Consider the following 18,269-nt stretch of genomic DNA (forward strand, 5'->3'; position numbering starts at 1 on the left):
CCCCTGCGACCTGACCGACAGATTAAGCGGGTATAGAAAATGGATGGATGAGTGTTCTAATACAAATATTCCATAATGTGCCCCTTTTCTGTGAGGTTTTGTTGTCTTGGCCTGAAGAATCTGAACAATTATCTGTCCGTTATTCATTTGAACTGATTCAATTTTTCAGGTAATGTCTTTTTCACTTTGCTGCACTTATATTCTCCCTTCATCTGCTCTTGGTCATCAGTTGTCATGTGTGGCTGTTAAATGGGCAAAGTGGATTAATCCTGCTGCTTTACTGCGTCGTAACAAAACGTCCTCTAAGACCCGAGGAGCCTCGATAATCACATTAGAGTGATTCTCAGGGAACTCAGTCCCAACTCCTCAGCTGAGGACAAAATGGTTCGACTGAGGGAGGCAGATCATGTGAACCTGGTGGCTTCAGTGGGGAAAAGGGCCAGGTTTGCTGACATCATGGGACAATCCAATGTCTGCTGACCAGGGATCAGTACCTTTGGGCTGGACAAACAGTGTGCCCCCTAGATAAACCATGCTGCCATGTGTGGCTCTAAATCTGTGCTGAAGGGGAGGCAAACTCTAATCATGGTTGAAAAATGTTTTCTTGTTACTTTGAGTTTCACGGAGTGAAACTAAGTGAACTAAGAGTAAGTGACAAATTTACTTGTCAAAATATATTGGGTACATTGCCAGTATTTTCCTGTTTGGTGGGATCGGTGCACACCTTTGAGGGCTTGCATACATGCCAACAGTATTTCCTTACCAATATCGTGTATGTGTGTCAGAGAGACAGGGAGAGCGTTTTAACATTGAAATAGAAAAACAGCATTTTTTTCCCTTTATGGTCTAACCTTCTGTGTACTACAAGGGCGTGACCTGCCACTAGCCCGGCTGAGTCAGCCAATCTGCATTTGTCATTAGATGCAACTGATCCGGCGCTTGTCCTCCAGCAAAAAAGGAGATAGAAGGCAAAGAAGTGCATAACAGGGGAAAGCTTGGTGTCAAAACACAAGCAGTGTGTATCAATGACTTAAACAAGGCATAAATCATTACATGGGGAGGTGGGAGGTGGGAATGTGCTTATCAACCTTCTCTTTTCTTTGTCACTCTTGCAAACACACTCATACAAGGAGGCACACACAAAGTTGAGAACACATTTCATGCACATGCAACACATGCACATGCATTGACACAGCTGTCTCTGTGTGTTTCTCTCACACACGTACACATACACACTTCATAGGTATGTGTAACATCCTCTTTCCACTCCTGGCAGCAGGCTCCACCCTCAGTCCTAGAGGACAGGCTGGTTGACCCAGGAGGAGGAGATAGCTGAGGAGGGAAGAGGGAGGGGGGGAGCAGACAGAGCTGAAATTCATTTCTGCTGGTGGTGTTGGAGGCACGGCACATTGCAAAAGCATATTGAGGCCGACAAGGACCTGAGACACACATGGCTACTGAATGGATTACTCTGACAAACAGATGTGAACTACAACACAGACGGGCCAATATAAAGGACTTACACAGACCTTTCAGAACTTCTTTGGGACACTGACCAAAAAAAGAGTTACCAGGGCTTTTTTCTGTCTTGTTTTGTCCTGACAGATTCATTCATGAGCCAGCTGATAAAACCTTCAATGGAAATACATGGATTGACAGCAGTGATGTGAATGTTTTGGGGACATTTTGGCTTGTTGTACCCCAACTGCAACACTGAAGTAGATCATAAGTGAGTAAACAAAATGTAATTTACCAATATCAGTATGTTTAATATATCCCATTATTAGGACTTTGTGTCCTTACTGGTACCCAGGTAAAAACACCAGATCATAGTTCCTCAGTAATTTTCCTTTGCTGACTAAAAACGCTTTGTAGGCCACCAATCTGAAACTTGTTCACACTGTATTTGCACAAATTTGTTTGCAGAATGATCTAGGTCATCCCTCCTTACGTTTATGCATGCATGAGACAAAAGTATGCCACTCAAGCTCTGAATGCAAATCTGAATGTTTTTGTTGGTTTTAATCTTTTCACACATTTCCACAATTATTGTCATCAACACTGTCATAATTAATCCTATAATTTTCACATTCGTACTTTGCTTAAACCTTACAATTATTTTTGATTTAAGATGAAATTAAATAAAATGTGTGTTTCAATTTACAATTATATTTACAAAGAAGAAAAAAGAAACACCATACCTTACTTATTCTCAAGCTATAAATCTTCTTGTTGATTGTATATTGCATATTTTAGATATACATCAACATATATAATTTGAAAAATAAAATGGTTAAATGGTTAAATGGCAATTAGTACTAGCTACATTAACATACAGTCTTTACATGCATATTTTACTTCAAATACTGGAACATTACAGCCTGCTGATTTGTCAAATAACAGACCTTTAGTTTACATAACACTATTTAATTGCAGGTTGTATTACTCAACTTTCATTTCTAATTTTAACATTTGAAATGTTATGTTGTGACACAACATTTTAATTGAACATGACTAATCTTGATTGGAAGCGTTTTATGGCAGAGCCTAACAAAGAATGTCATCCTCTAAGTTTTTTTCCGTGGATTAAGAAAAGCTTAAGGGAGCTGTCAGGTTGTTAATGTGATCTGCTCTTGCATTTAATATTAATGGACTGTAATGATGACTCTCTTAATGCTTCTTTGTCCTGCAGCAAAACAGAGCAAGAGAAAAGCACACATGAGTAAGCCTGCCATGCACTGACAACAAGGTAGGTGACAAAGGCATATGCTCACCTTGGGATGCTCTTGTTTTCTGTGCATGCGTGGGGTTTTGTGTGTCTGTTTCTTTACAAATGTGTAGGTCCTACCCATATTTTGAAAGGAAAATCAAAGGTCTTGAGATGACAGAGAAGATTTGTTATTGCTGGTTGGATGAGTGTGTGTGGTGCGCATAATTTGTATCATCAAAGCTCGTTGATTTATTGCCCGACTTTAGAGGAAGATTAACATGACAGAGCAGGTCATTATAATGTAATATTTTCCTTGACATTGAAGCAATAATCACAGGATTTTCTCTCTTAAATTGTGTGGGTTTACGTCATAGCAGTTTGTCAGTTTCCAAACATACAGTATAAATAAAGCTGTTAAAGAAAATCTCTTTAGGTTGTCAGGTAAATCAACAAACCAGTATTTGGCAGTGACTAAGTGCAGCAGGCTGGCTTTGTTCAAAAAGGGTTTTTCCAGTCATTATTTACTTTTTCTTCTGTCTAACATAATCTAATATATGCACAGAGTCACTTATTTAATTGTTGCCTCCACCAGAAAAAAATATCCTCATCATTGTGTTATTGTCACAGTCAGCTCAGTCTGGTCTCTATTAGGGAACCATTTCATCATGTGGTGTAGACCTCCAGGTGTGTTTCAGTTGAAGTAATAACACGACAACCAGCTTTCCAGGATGTAGGGGTAGTGCCCTAAATTTTACATCACGTGTTTGATGTTTTGCTTTATAGAGCACAGGCTTGTTGGTAGCGTGCTAGTTAATGATACATAACAAGTAAAACAGTGAGTGGTCTTACGAACGGGCTTTATCAGTAATGATAAGAGGACTTGGACCTTCTTTAAAACCAGCCCTTGTAAGTTCTACCCACTGGCTGTAGCGTGGAAACGAACTCACTGCCATATTTGTGAATACAAACTCAAGCAGCACAACCAAGGCACAACACAGCTGCAATGTGGGCAAGTGATGACTTTATAACAATGTGTGATGAGGTGTGATCCCCTATTATTAGTATCTAATGGGTTGTTTGGGCAAGACATAAGCAGAAATTTGTGGTGGAGATCACAATCACACATTGACAGAGGGGAATAGATTTGGAATAGAGAGCTGTGAAACAGATTTTTTAATGAGTCCAGCAGCTGCTTCCTACAAACTGAAATGCATAAATATATACAGCGTCCAGATGTCATTGAAGTGAGTCATTCAGAAGGTGAGTTTCTGCTACATGATCTAATCTACTGATTTATGGGGGCTGAAAGCAAAAAGTGTGGTTATAATGTATTTATCATGCAGATGAAATGCCAGACAGCTTCGGTGGCACCACATGACTCATCTGTGCGTTTACTGTGTAAGAATCTATTGATCAGTGTGTACATATTAAGACAACAAGCAAATGCTACACACAGTGGTATGCTTGTTTCATATGCTTGGTCTCAGTCATCATGGATGCTGATTGGGCCAGACCATTTTAATCCTGTTTCCTGCTGCCAAAGTCTATTAATGAGGATGGTATTTGAAATCAAACAAACATTAATAAGCATATCAGAGGCAGTTTCCTCTGCAGCTTTGATCCTTAATGACGAGGAATGATTGATTGGCTGTGAATGAAGGAGAAACATGGAAGTGGTTGGGGAAAATAACAGGTGAGGGACAAACTAGAAAAGACTAAGAAGAGAAGAATAAAGAGGGTATTAGCAATATGTTGTTTCTGTTTACAGAGGACAGGACTGAGATGTCCTCATTGATCAGGCTGGTTCAGAAATGAATTCAAGGGACTGACAAACACGATCAAGACAGGCAGGAGAATCACTGATCTTTGATTGCGTTCAGAATACATCACCAAGAGTGTAAGCACCTGTTTGTTGTCAGTTAGAAAAAAATAATCTTCTTTTAAAAGACTACAGCAAAGATTTTCCAAGGCTGAGCCCATTTATCACAAGTTCCTTCATACATCACAGCTAACCAGAACTTGGCTTCCTTATTTTGAAAGCATTTTGAACAGGTTTTGTTTGTACTTCTTCACATTCTTTATTTCCTTTAATTTCACACGAAGTGTCAAGAATCCCGCTTATTCCCGGAGATGCTGAAGCAGTAAAATGTAATTAAGAACAGAGTACGATCATTTGTGCAATATTAAAACAAAAATATTTATTTGAAATTTGTTTAAAGACAACTGTTGGAACTGAGAAATCTCTGATATTGATTTCTAAGATAATTTTCAGTTTAACGCTGGAATCAAGTTTTTAAAAAGTTCTTCACCTTTGTAAGGATTTACGAGACCTTTTCTGTTGTTCTGAAAGCAAAATGTTCTCATATCTTCTTTATCTCAACAGTTCGAGGCCTCTGCAATCATGTTTTTCATTTCTTTAAATGCTCTAAATGTTTTCAGTATGTGACAGGTCTGGACTGCAGGTGGACCAGTTTAAAATCTTTTTCAATAATCTTTTTTTATACAAAGCCATGATGTTAATGTGTGCCGAATGTTGCTAAAGCAAGTAGTCTTCAGGTGTTTTCTTCTTCTTCTTAGCATTATGAAACCTTTCCAATCTTTTACTGCTCCTGTCCAAGCTTGAGAAATGGGTTGCAGGCATTGATTCCAAATAAATATTTAATTTCTAGAAAGGCAAATAATTTAATCTTAGTTTTAGTACTATTTTCAATCGAATATAGATTGAGTTTAGAGGGTTTCCAGTTCATTGCATTCTGTTGTTCTTATTTACTTTCTACACACCATCACAAGCTTTTGGAAACAGGGTTGTCGACACAGCAAGGATTTTTATTCTTTAAGCTTTGCCACTTAGACCTAATAGTTATTGGAAAATGATTCTATTAAATTTAAAATCAACCAACAAACTTTCATACTAACAATATTTTTTTATATATTACATGTAAATATAATATGTATCACACTGGTTTCATGATTCCAGCTTTCTACTAAGTGAAGATTATTTTTGAAAAGGACAATATATCCTAATAATGATATAAATGTAAGTTTGACAAAATAACAAAATTATCTTTTTTTTTTTCAACCAACAGTGCCAAAGCAATGCCTCTTTAAGACATTTGGTGCTTAACTTTGGGCTAGTTTAAAGGACTTGTTTGAAAATGGCATATCTGGAACATGATGTAGTTTGTAAAGGCAATGGCCAAAACATGTGTGAGCAGCTAGAAAGGTTGACTGAGATTAGTGCCTGGTGGCTGCGGTATTTTTAAAGCACTTCAACCACCTGTATCTCTCATCCCTGAGGCCCTGTGAGTTTGAGCTCCATGTGTGGAAAAGCAGTATAAAATGAAAAGGACATGAAAATGGATGGCAGTGTGCATCTGGAAATGAAAGCATGTGGGGGTTGTGGAGAGGATGCCTCCATCATTAATCAGACTGAAAGCTTTAAAGTAAAGAGGGGAAGCAATGTAGCAAACAAACTACTAAAATCAGTGTTTACAGTCTATCCAGCAGACATGGGATAATTTGTTCTTTACAAGAAGCTAGTCAGACAGATGGGATTGATGGGATGTGCTTAGAATACATTAAACAGTGTCCGGCACGGTCCTGCAGACGTGATGTTTCTTCTGAATGTAGCGTCAATTTAAGCAGATTCCTCCTCAGATAGGAAACAAGGACCAAAAGTTTTGAGCTGTGCATGGGTGTCCTCTACAGTAGATGAGCCACAAAGCAATTTAAAGATAATCTATCATTTCATCTTATTTCACTGAATACAGTTTGGTGATTTGATATTACTGTAATACTGGATTCGGGTCTACAGACCTCTATTATACCTCATCTGCACAGAGGCATATAAGAAAATAATATTTTGAATCAGAAGTTAGCCCCATGGGCAGATATAGATAATGAGATTATTTAGGCGTTATGAAGGACCACGGCAGCTTTATTAAATCCTCTCATGAATTATGCTATAATTACAGAGAAGGTCACAAGGCACCTTAGATCTGACATAGACAATGCTGGGAGATTTTCTCATTGAAAAAAAGCCTTTACTGTCCAAACCCCCTAATTAAAGAAAAGTAATGAGCAAATGATAAGAAGGAATATAACAGCCTTTGATCCAAATGACTTCTGGATGATGCCAAATTTTTGAGAATTTTGAGACAAAAGCTGTGCTCTTAGAAATGGTTTTGCACATATCTTTTCATCCATATCTCCACATCCATGCTGAGCAGAGATGGCCAGCTGGCCTGGTCTTTCATGCATTCGTCTGAATACATTCCTCTGGCAAATCCATTACGTAAAGCTTGAATTCATTATACGCTGTGTTATCTCATGCACCCATCAGTGAGTGCACCAGCACTTGCAAATTGGTCATTAGGTCTCGGCGTACTAGTGACAACAGCCTCATGAAGGCTTATTAGTCACAGTCGATTGCTCTTTATTATCACTATAGTTTCATTCCTATTTTTAGACGTGGAAAATTTCCAAGCAAATATTCAGTGCAACACGTACCTAACCACTCCTTGCACATAAGTCAAAATGAAACCTTTGTAAAGTGTCAATCAATTCACTCTTCTTGATTAATAATGGCACATAGCCATCTTTGGAGCCATATTTGTTCTTTACTACTTATTTCATAATCCTCCATTACAAATGTATTCCTGTTCCTTTTCTGGGATGTTTATTTCTGCTGCCTCTCACTCTTCTTTCATCACACTCCATTTTTCCTCACAGTCTATATTCTGCATGCAGTTTATTTGACCAAGACTGCCCCCAGCAACCCATGACTCTGTTTCTCAAATTGTCATCTCTTTCCAATCAACTTTCTGTGTTTTTGAGGCATTTATTTAGAGGCAAGGAAAATAAACGTACAGTTTATTGAGATGGAGAGCGAGTGTGACGTGAGGAAGAAAAAAATACTGGAATACATGAGAGAAAACTGCAAGAACAGGAACATAGAGGGTTAAGCATGGGATGAGAGCGATTATGAGTGCAGAGGTGAATGAAGGAGACTGGTGGGATAGAGTGGAGAGCTGTCAATTCAACCTTGAGAAAGTTTGAAAAAGAAAATAAACCAGGCTAAAAATACGTCAGAGAGAATGGGAAGCTTTGAGAGATGGACAAACAGACAGGCTGAAGAGTTATTAAGAATTTGGAACAATATTCAGCATGTTTGGTACAGTGCCTTTCATTACTTTTAATCAACTTTGATCAAGTTACTCAACATAATCTATTTGTAGGGCTATGTGAAACTGCTACTGATGCTCCAATGACAGATTTCCTGTGATCAAACCTTGTACCAAAATTTATTTTTATAAAAAGGCCCAAGGGTTTTGTATTCTCATCAGCATAATGAGTGAAAACATTAAGTCCAAAATTACTCAGCTGACAAAAATAGATTTGGTTTGGGGAAATTTAATGATGAGGTCAAAGATACTGATGCTGTGACAAAGTCGAACAAGTAAAGTGCTTGTTAATGAAAAATTTCAAACTTAAACCTGTGCATTGCAAAATCTGAGCATAAGCTGTTGCCATACTGCGCTGGGCGTTGTTTAGATAACCCCTAAACATAAAATGTTACTGGTTTTCCAACAATAATTCTTGTCTTTCAGGAATGGAAAGCATCAGCGTGGAAACAGACTGGGATGGAATAGAGCTCTCTTCCCTAGGCTTCACAGGAAGAAACAACTTCTCCTCTTTGTTTGTGTCTGAACTGAACTCATTCAACACTTCTCTCAATGGGGGGTCCCTGTTCGGGATCTTACCAGAGAATAGCTCCAACTCTACACCTAACACCCTACCCCAGCCCCGGGTGAGGGATCTGGGTCTGGCCCGGGCTGAGATTGCAGTTCTTGGGGTGGTGCTGACTCTTACCACACTGGGGAACAGCTTTGTGTTGTGGGTGCTGTTGAGGAGAAGGAAGCACAATGCGCCGATGCACCTGTTCATGGTCAACCTGTGTGTGGCTGACCTGGTGGTTGCTCTCTTTCAGGTCAGTTCACTGATATTGCTTAAAGCAATATTGGGGCAAAAGGTATAGCAACATTTGACAAAAAAATCTAATCAGACATTGAAAGTTTATTTTTCTAAGTTGGAAGAAACACACTAGCACATTCTAAAATATATTATTTTTTCTTTCTACTTGCTCTTGTGTCAGAAACTTTATGCCAAAATGTCACTTACTGTGATACTTTCCAAAGAGGATGGTACTGCTCAGGTTTCTTTATTTTCTAAAAACTGTATCAGAACCCAGCTTTGAATTTATGCATTTTGGAGATCACTCACTGAGAGCTGCAGATAAACTCTACCAGTGGATGGACAAAAAAACTAAGAGTGCCCACATTTACGCAGGCTTCTAGAAGGCTTTTAAGTCAAGAATCTATTGTGATAACTGCCTTGCTTCAGAAAATATAATGTGAACAAATGTTATTCATTCCGTTTACAATAGTAGTGATTCATGCGCGGACAGTATAAACATGGATGTCACGGTCAGTTATGACAGTCATGATATAGATGAAGACTATGTTTATTCCAGATTCCTCTTTAACTTAACTGGGATGAGATGACTTCTGACTCTTGACATTTTCATTGTCTACTGCCTGAAATTTTTTTGGGCCATTTAAATGTTATTCTTATAAAGCAGTTAAAATGTCAATCAACTGTACTGTTTTGTGTTACATGATAAAACTTCTTTGTGAGAAGTCTAAAGGACAAGCTGAAATATTTCATATTTTTTGTAGTATAGGTTTTTCAAAAGGCTCAGTCACAGCTGTACCCTGAGATTAATAATAGAAATTCAAACAGGCATTAAAATTGAAAGTTTTATTTGTTGAGACTATTCCCAAATATGTAAGAATAAACATTTAGTATTTGTGGTTGGACGATAGGGGTGTATCAGGGCTTATTGGTGTACTTTTAAGTAACAAAATTAGTCTATAACACAGAGAAATGCTATACCAGACATAGGTTACAGAGGCAATACTGAATATCACTAGATTCATGCTTCAATGTTTCTTCTCTGCATGTCTGTAAGATATAGTAAAAAAAAAAAATTATCCACAGTGTTAAACGCAACTTTTACTGATTGTGTTTTTTTGTGTGTCCAGGTTCTTCCTCAACTAGTATGGGACATAACGGAGAGGTTTCAGGGGCCTGACTTTCTCTGCCGATCCATCAAGTATTTACAGATTGTGGGGATGTTTGCCTCCTCTTATATGATAGTTGCCATGACAGTCGACCGGCACCAAGCCATCTGCTGCCCTTTGCAGGCCTACCGTGTTGGGGCAATGTCTCGCTGGAACACCCCTGTCATGATGGCCTGGGGCTTGGCATTAGTCCTTAGCATACCACAGGTGAGGAGTGGTGAACACAAACAAAACCTTTCAGACACAAAACACACAAACACACACACACACACACACACACAAACACATGGTGAAATAGGAAATGAGAACTCAGCAGGTGATCACACCCTAATTTCTACAGCAGAGCTCAAGATGTTGGTCTATTTTTAGCTTGATGACGTCACCACAGCTCAGGTGAGGCTATTTTACCTTATGCCATGTGTGAGGGTATGTTGATCACCAGTTTGTGTTGTGTCTTTCAGGTGTTCATCTTTTCTCGCTCAGAAGTGGCTCCTGGAGTGTTCGAGTGCTGGGGTCACTTTGCTGAGCCATGGGGGTTGAAGGCCTATGTCACCTGGATGACTGTGGCTGTGTTCCTGCTGCCTGCTCTGATCATTACCATCTGCCAGGTAACAGTGGTTGTACTGGCACTTTCTCTGTAGTGTCCACAAAGTCTATTGATAACAGCATTACATCTCATTGCAACTTTATCCAATAATGACGCGTATGGCATGAATAAAATGCAGGGTGCATTTGGCAGCTATTGTTCAGTAACCCATGGGGCACTGCAGTTGGTGTTATGCTGTATCCTATGGTGGACAGGCATTCTGGGCTGCTTCCCATGTGTCCTGCTCTATTTAGGGAAAGATATTTCTAGGGTCCAGTTATTTCTCCTAATTAACGCAGCACTTGAAGGTCCACTGCTGAGATGGCTGCCCACTCTGTAAACCTCCTGCCAGGAGGAGGAATATGCCAGATCTCAGCTAAACTAAGAATCTGTGACCTCAATTTTCAATATCACATTTCAGATGGAGAAACATGTTTTGACATTTTTCGTGAGAGAGGAACAAAGGTTGAAAATGAGCTGTGCAAAGTAATAGCACAGTTTCAACAGACTCCACTGATTCCATCCAATGTATTGTAGTGCTACATGGACTGGAAAAGTGCATTAGACAGTAGTACTTTTTAAAAGAAAAAAATAGGGAAAGCTGCCAGAAACAAAGACAGAAAAAAAGAAACAATAGCAACAAACATGAATCACAGATTTAAAGAACTCATGTAGTGAATCAAGAGAGCCTCACAAAAGATTTTTCAGCAATAAATCTTGGGCAGGATAAAGTGTTTAGTAATGTTACATAAAAGTGTCTGCCACTGGTTTATGACGGCTGAGGGTTAAGGCCAGTCCATACGGCCTTTCGTTAGAAATTTCTGGTCAGTGTTAAACTTAAATCCTCTGCCACACAGACGAGGATCTGAAATTGGCTTGTGTGAGTCATAAAACTCATCTGTGAAAGATAGAAATGTCATCAACTTAAACTGCTCTAAAACTAGTTTCTCTTTCAGATACGAATCTTCCGCGAGATTCACAATAACATCTATCTGAAGTCAGAGAGGATGGTGACGGCTGAGTTGAAGAAAAGTGAAGTCCTCTTTCGTTTCCACAGCTTTAAGAAGGAGGATGAGGGGGCCCGGGAGAGGGGGAGGCAGGCATCCAGGGGAGGGGGCAGGGATGGGAGAGGACAGCTCTTAAAGGGTGCAAATAACAGCCCGCACAATAACATACATAACAGCCAAGTTGGAGAGTGTTACGACTATGTACCTTCTGCTATTCAGTATAGTAACTGCCATGGGGGACACATCACAACAACAACAACATCGCCAGGGCAGCAGCAAACCCCGAACAGCTCAGATTTCCATGAGTCCTGCAACAACTCGCCACGCTGCTCCCTTGATTATGCCCACCCTCAACCTCCTACCACTCCACCTCCAAGCATTACTAAAGCCATGTCCAAGACCGTCAGAATGACCCTGGTCATAGTGTTGGTCTATACAATTTGCTGGTCACCTTTCTTCATCGTCCAGTTGTGGGCAGCCTGGGATCCCAACCCTCCAGACCAAGGTCAGTCCCAAACACTCTGTATTGATGCAACATCTACCTATGTATGCAATTCAACCTTGAATAAGCAAAAAAACAAAACAAACATCTGTGTCACCGGAATTTCAAGTGAATCATTGATGTTGTTTTTCCCTAGATGTATTGAGTCTCCTTAGCCCAGTTAATCCATTTAATTGCAGTTTTAATCGTTTTACTGCCATAAGGCAAAAACTAAGTGGTTAGGCTTGGTTTACAACAGCGAGCCCTGATCAGTGTTGTTGTCCACCTTAGTGATAAAGGATCCCTCATTACTCCAAGTATCATTCCAAGAACCATCCATTATTCCAAGAACAAGCTCCAGCTCAGATGTGGTAACAGTGAGTGAAATACAAGGTCAAAAACAATGTTTATTTTGACCTACAACCAGGAACCTCTGGATCACATCTCTCTGGCCTCTGTACATTTTGGCACGCAAATAGCATCTGTCGATGTCTTTACTGGCAGCCAGAGATGAGGCAAGCAAAGACGACTAGTGTTGCCTTAAGTTGTGGTTGACAGAATGGACTGGGTGGGTGTCGTCTGATGTAAAGCTAAATACAGATTCTAGAGACCAGTGAATAACCTGTTTATTTCCCTTGTTGATTTTGCAATGCAGTTGGATGTTGACATTTCATCTGCACTGATATGTGCCAGCAGCCTGAACACATCGTTCAAAATCACTGTGGACACACAGGACAAGACGTGCAAACTTGTTTGCACACACAAGCGCACATGCATATACAAAGCGTACACACATGCAGCTACTAATATGCATAAATATGAGTATGTCCTCACTGGCAACCAGCCCCACATATAAACACACACACACTAAGCTGATTTCTATCAGCTTTTGTTTAAAAGAATATTTTTCTTATCTACCATCCTTTACTGGGTGCAGTGAAATAAACTTGTTTTAGTCATTACAAAGAAGACTTATAAATAGAAGTAAAACAAAATGAAAAAAGAAGAATGTAAGGTTTTGTTCCTCTGGGATATTTATCTTCCTTTTGCTCTTCCTGAAGGAAATAAAGCGAAAAACAATAAATACGAATGCTTTATATCGTATTCGTGTATATCTATGTTTGTTTCCTGACAGAAAACAATGAGATGTAAACTGCAATCTGTCCTCACCTTGTCCTCAGCTTCACTCTTTACGTGGAAAGTAATATTTTCATGAATATTTTTCTTGCATTCATCTCTTGATGTCTGTGTTTCCTCTGCAGGAGTGGCTTTCACTATCCTGATGCTGCTGGCCAGTCTGAACTCCTGCACTAACCCGTGGATCTACACAGCTTTCTCCAGCAGCGTGTCCAGTGAACTTCAAAACCTGCTACACTGTCGGTCACAACTTGGCAGGCGGGGCTCCCTGCCTGACGACTCCACCGCCACACACACCTCCACCACCAAGGACAACCTGTACTGACAGAGGCAGATGAGACGGAAACGTTCACACTGAGATGTGCGTGGAAGTATATGCATGGGTGCACACGCACTCGCTGCAAGGACGTGCTGCTGCACACAAATCTCGCCGCTGCCGCCCCCACCACCACCATCTGCAACATCACAGCTTGAAAACTGCCTGACCTCCACCAGATGTTTGCAGTGACAAAGGGCAGCTGTACTGTCAGCAGGACGTATATCTGTAATCAACTGTCTGCTCCACCCCAGCTGTAAGGAGGGGTGGCACTGAAGATGTCAACACCATTTGCCGTCAAGTGCTTTAGTGCATTTGCAATGCAAAATGACCTGGAAAGTAAAGAGATTTTCACCTCAGTAGATTTTAAGCTGGATCTTGTGCAGTGATTCATATTAGAAGAAAAAAAGAAAGAAAAAAAACAAAACTCTGGCTTTACTCAGACATAGCAGAGCACCAAGAATGCGAAGGGTGGATTTCTGCATTAATGGCCTCATGGCATGCCTAATGTAAAAAGCAGCAGACAAAGTTTTGAGTACAGAGAAAACTAAGCAGCATTAAGAGAGGATGAGACAGCTGTTGGGCTGAAAACAGAATGTCACAGCTGCAGGAGTGTTCCTGAGAAAGCTTTGGCTGAAATCTAATAATGTGAACAACTTTTTCATATCAAAAATAGTGGATTAAAAACAGATGCTTCAGGCTGAATTCATATTCAGTTCAGTTTTAAGGATTTGTAGGGAGGCTGGACGGAGGTTCACTCTTGGGGATGGTGCAAATGAGTTAGGACACGGCCCCACGAGGAGCTGGAATTCTACAAATCGACACGCAGAAAAAGTCACACCTGCGAACAAAGAGGAGTGAGAAAGTGCAAAAGAATAGAAATGAACAAAGAGTTCTCCATAACTAACTGGGACACAATTATGTGAGTGCATTTTGTGCGAACGCAGCGTGTGAGATGCACTGATGAAAGTGTGACGTTGGAGTCACGGGAAGGAAGGAAACATTCAGCAACATTCCATGTGCAGTAAAAATAATGTAAAGTATATTTATTGAATATGTGTGGCACATTAGATATTATTACAACTTGTGTAAAAGCTGAATGTAACTGTAATGGTCAGGTGTTTTTGAGAAACAGGCGGGGGGGGGGTAGTCACACCAAAGATTTTCTAAAGCTCAACAGGTCTTACACAGGTCTTAATAGTAGAAATATTACGAAGCTTCAGCAAATGGATAACATACTCAATGTAAAGTGAAACTACTGCACGTCAGTTAAACTGCATATCTGCTTAGGAAGAAAACTCCATACCAACAGTGAAAAATCTTCGGTCAAAACTAAGTGCCTACGATGTCAGTTAGATGTTTTTAGAGGGGCCTCACTCAGCAGGTTAATCTTCAAATGATGTCAGCCAAGTTTTTCTTCAACAAAGCTACCACCAGAGCAGGGATCATAAGATATGTTGTATCACACCATGATCCCCCACGCCCCCACCCACCTCCTCTTAACTATTGTTGTATTGAAAAGAAAAACAGACACACCCATATAGATTCATATATTTTAGCTCCTGTTACTGTCTTTCTGATGCAGTTTTTACACTGCATTTTCATCGATGTAAAGACTTAGTTACCATGCCCCTCAACTGCACGACAAACTTAATATTATATTATATAGAATATTATATATATTTTTTATTGTTTTGTTGTCTTTGTTTTTTTTACAAAATATAACAATATAAGCCACTGTACAAACAGTAGATGCAATAACTCCGTGTTTGAGATCTGATTAGAATTTACTCCATTTTGTCAACTACTCATTTCGGATGAGACGTTCCTGGAAATAAGTTTGTTTTGTTTCATGCTGTCGACTCACACTAAGCCAGCTCTAAACATCCTTTTTTTTACATTAGAAAACAGTGTTATGTGAGTCTGCGGGACAATGCTGGGATGCTTTCAAGGTGTCTCAGGAGTACTCGCCTGGGTCGAAGGAGCAGCCTCACCTTTTCCTCTGAGCGTTTGCGCCTCCAGTATGCCACTGTGCATTTTCTCCCCAGACATAAGCTCCCTACTTTGATTCTCTGCCAAACAAAAGGCTACAGCAAAAACATCCCATGTCTCACTTTGTTATATCAGGAAATAGATGAACTTCTCCTAAACCTTCGGGAGTATTCGTGTATTTTTCCTTTCTCTGTCAGGAAGTTGAGAGGTCAGAAGATGATTCATCTGTGGTAAAAGGGCCAGACTTCAGATCCATCTAGCTTTTCAGATCAATGGGAGAGCCAACAGCCGCCTGTCATGTGCATTATGTTATCTGTATGGCTATTAGTGAGCATTAAAAGAGCTTAATAATGAATGTACTCTAATAGATGGAGAATTTGCTGACACAAACACAGCTAAATATCCACTAAAAATAGAGGCATCATTGCCGTCCTGTAGACTGGTTTCTGGAGGGTAAAAATCTTTCAACTGCTGCTTTATAACTGCAACCACCATCATTCCTATCTTGACAAAGAATATGATAGATGGCCTTTTGCAGGTCACAATTTTTCTCTAATCATATGTGATAGTGTGGGCGTGTTTATGCTGAATGCCCTAATGCTTTGGTTTCCATACTGAAACACAGTTGATGTCTAAACTCAAGGTCACCTCTTCATTACAGTGGGGCAACATTTCCTGCCAGGCCTGTGGCTGCACAGAGGTATGAATGAAATAAATGACCCAGCGTTTCGGCAATCACAAGGACAGGAAAATAGGGCATCTTGTGTCTTTAGATCAATCTAAGGTCAGCCAAGGAGTACAACCAGTGGCACTGAGGAATGACAGAACCCTCTGGCCTTGACCACAGTCAGCGTAAATCAGGCCTGGAGCTAGGAGCTCTACCCTTGTGAGCAATGGGTCTGAATTGCTTAACTCAAGATCGCTCCACAGACCCGATGACTGCTGAAGCTGCCACTAAGCTCGTTCCAAGACGACTGGAGGCATATTTGGCCTGGACCAACTTACACAACCAGCTTCAGTGTGTGTGCTGGGGAGGGGTAATTACTCATTCTTTATGATGTTAAGATGAAGCCAAGGAAATATGATGGCGTTATCAGGATTTCTCCAAACATTCTTTTCCTGCATCCACTTTTCTCTCCTTTCAACTCTTTTGCATCCTCTGTGGGATTTATTCTGTATGTAGCTGCAATTTTTTGTGTTCACCTTGTACTTTGTAGAATACAAATTTACTGATTCAAGAGCTTTTTCTCTGAGGGCCATTTGGGGTCAAGGTTAGCTTTTATCACTCTCTGCCACCTTGTTTTTATTACTTGAAGTATGGTTGTTTTTACACCTCAACATGCCCCTGCAATTTATTTTCTTCATAGTAAAAACAGGCATGTGTGCTTGGTCTGATAAAACCTATTTTATAGGAGCTCATTCAACATGCCTTCACAGGATTTATGTGCTGATAAATGGTTTGTTGTGATGCATCTGCTCATGTTTAACCTACAGTATTTCATGGCTGCAGGCCAGCTCAGGGGTGCATGTCAGTGACAAAGAAATGCTCAATACCACTTGCTGACCCCCTAGTGTGAAATGAAAGGTCTCTAATGATGAAAAAAAAGACTATATTAGAGGATGCACAAACAAGACCAGAAGAGGGAGATAATGGATAAAAAAAGCACAAAAGCTTAGATCTGACAGTAAGTTTATTCTTTCCTAACTTTATTAGTTAAAGGAGCTGCACATCTAACATGCCTCATTGTGCATTCTCATCCATGAAACAACCAGAACAATAACTGTTATTTCAGAGCAGGAAGTGGAAGCTGGCGTAGAAGGATAGTGTACGTTTTGATGATTGAGTTAGTCCATAGAATAATGAGTAGGAAAAACAATGCTTGTGATGGACTGTAGACAGAAAAGTGTGACTCCATGTGAGAATGATTTGTGAGACGCCAGTTTCCACATTGTTGAATCCCACTAAGCCCATCAGTGTCTGCTCCTGGAGTTGGTGTTTTATACACCTCTGTCAGAATGATTTTTCTCTGCCTCACAGCACGAACACGAACTCGCGCACGGACTCCTCTACATTTACTCTTTTTGTTTTTGTTTTTCTTTCTCTTAGACTAATTGTTAACACCTATCATCCAAATCTTCAGTAAATTTGCTTAGAAATTTCAGGAAAACTGCTAAATTTAGCTAATAACGTCTTTATTTATTTTTATTTTTTATCAAAATGATCAAGTAATATTAACAGACTAACACTGGATCAATTGTTTCTAAAGGAGTTTCAAATATTGAATATATTTAGAGAACTGCAGTTTCAGATAAAACCTGTTCTTTAAAGTAAAGATATTAAATGTTACAATTTGAAAGTATTTTAAAAACCAAAACACGAAACTGAAAAGGGGCAACTCTTCCGTTGCACTCCTCTTCTACAGTTATTCTTATTACATAGTAAAATGTTTTGTCTCATGTAATAATGAAGATGAGATTTTGATATGTATGCAGTACCCTAAAAAACAAACACTATTTAGCATTAATAAATCCCAATTAAACCCTCTTTTGTGTAATGGTTCAAACAGAAACATACCTATATATACATATGTATTAATCATTCATCATCAATCATCAATCATTCAAACTCCATTCATCACTAAGGGGATAGTAATTATGGCTTCATATTTCACTCTATATCCACAGTTGTTTGCATTTATGTGTGGGTTGCAGTTATCCACTCTGAACTGAATCACAACAAAGAGAAGGATGAGTCTAATTTCAGCACTAATTCAGTGGTTTCTGACTGTTTGTTTGTGTGCTGCATTTATATCCCACAGATTAATAGGTGACTCCATTAGGAGGCATCTGGATTCACTCCTGCACGTCTTCCCAGAATTACCAACATGCCTCCATTGT

General features: G+C 39.7%; 1 protein-coding gene across 1 annotated transcript; it reads left to right on the forward strand.

The window, feature by feature from the left end:
- Positions 1–1,345: 1,345 nt before the first annotated feature.
- avpr2aa (arginine vasopressin receptor 2a, duplicate a) lies at positions 1,346–17,915 on the forward strand. Its single transcript, XM_072367230.1, has 7 exons — positions 1,346–1,729; positions 2,693–2,749; positions 8,320–8,699; positions 9,814–10,059; positions 10,314–10,460; positions 11,395–11,950; positions 13,189–17,915. Exons 3-7 carry the CDS (start codon positions 8,322–8,324, stop codon positions 13,386–13,388), a joined length of 1,527 nt encoding a protein of 508 aa, XP_072223331.1. The 5' UTR covers positions 1,346–1,729; positions 2,693–2,749; positions 8,320–8,321; the 3' UTR covers positions 13,389–17,915.
- The last annotated feature ends 354 nt before the right edge of the window (positions 17,916–18,269 follow it).

The sequence above is a fragment of the Leuresthes tenuis genome, unplaced genomic scaffold (assembly GCF_036924035.1).
Source record: "Leuresthes tenuis unplaced genomic scaffold, fLeuTen1.0.hap1 SCAF_16, whole genome shotgun sequence".
Lineage (NCBI taxonomy): Eukaryota > Metazoa > Chordata > Actinopteri > Atheriniformes > Atherinopsidae > Leuresthes > Leuresthes tenuis.

Excerpts from the sequence above, each read along its gene's own strand:
- avpr2aa (XM_072367230.1), top strand. The coding sequence starts at position 8,322 with ATGGAAAGCATCAGCGTGGAAACAGACTGGGATGGAATAGAGCTCTCT. Across the intron at positions 8,700-9,813 it reads TGGTGGTTGCTCTCTTTCAG|GTTCTTCCTCAACTAGTATG; the intron begins GTCAGTTCACTG and ends TTGTGTGTCCAG. Across the intron at positions 11,951-13,188 it reads TCCCAACCCTCCAGACCAAG|GAGTGGCTTTCACTATCCTG; the intron begins GTCAGTCCCAAA and ends TTTCCTCTGCAG.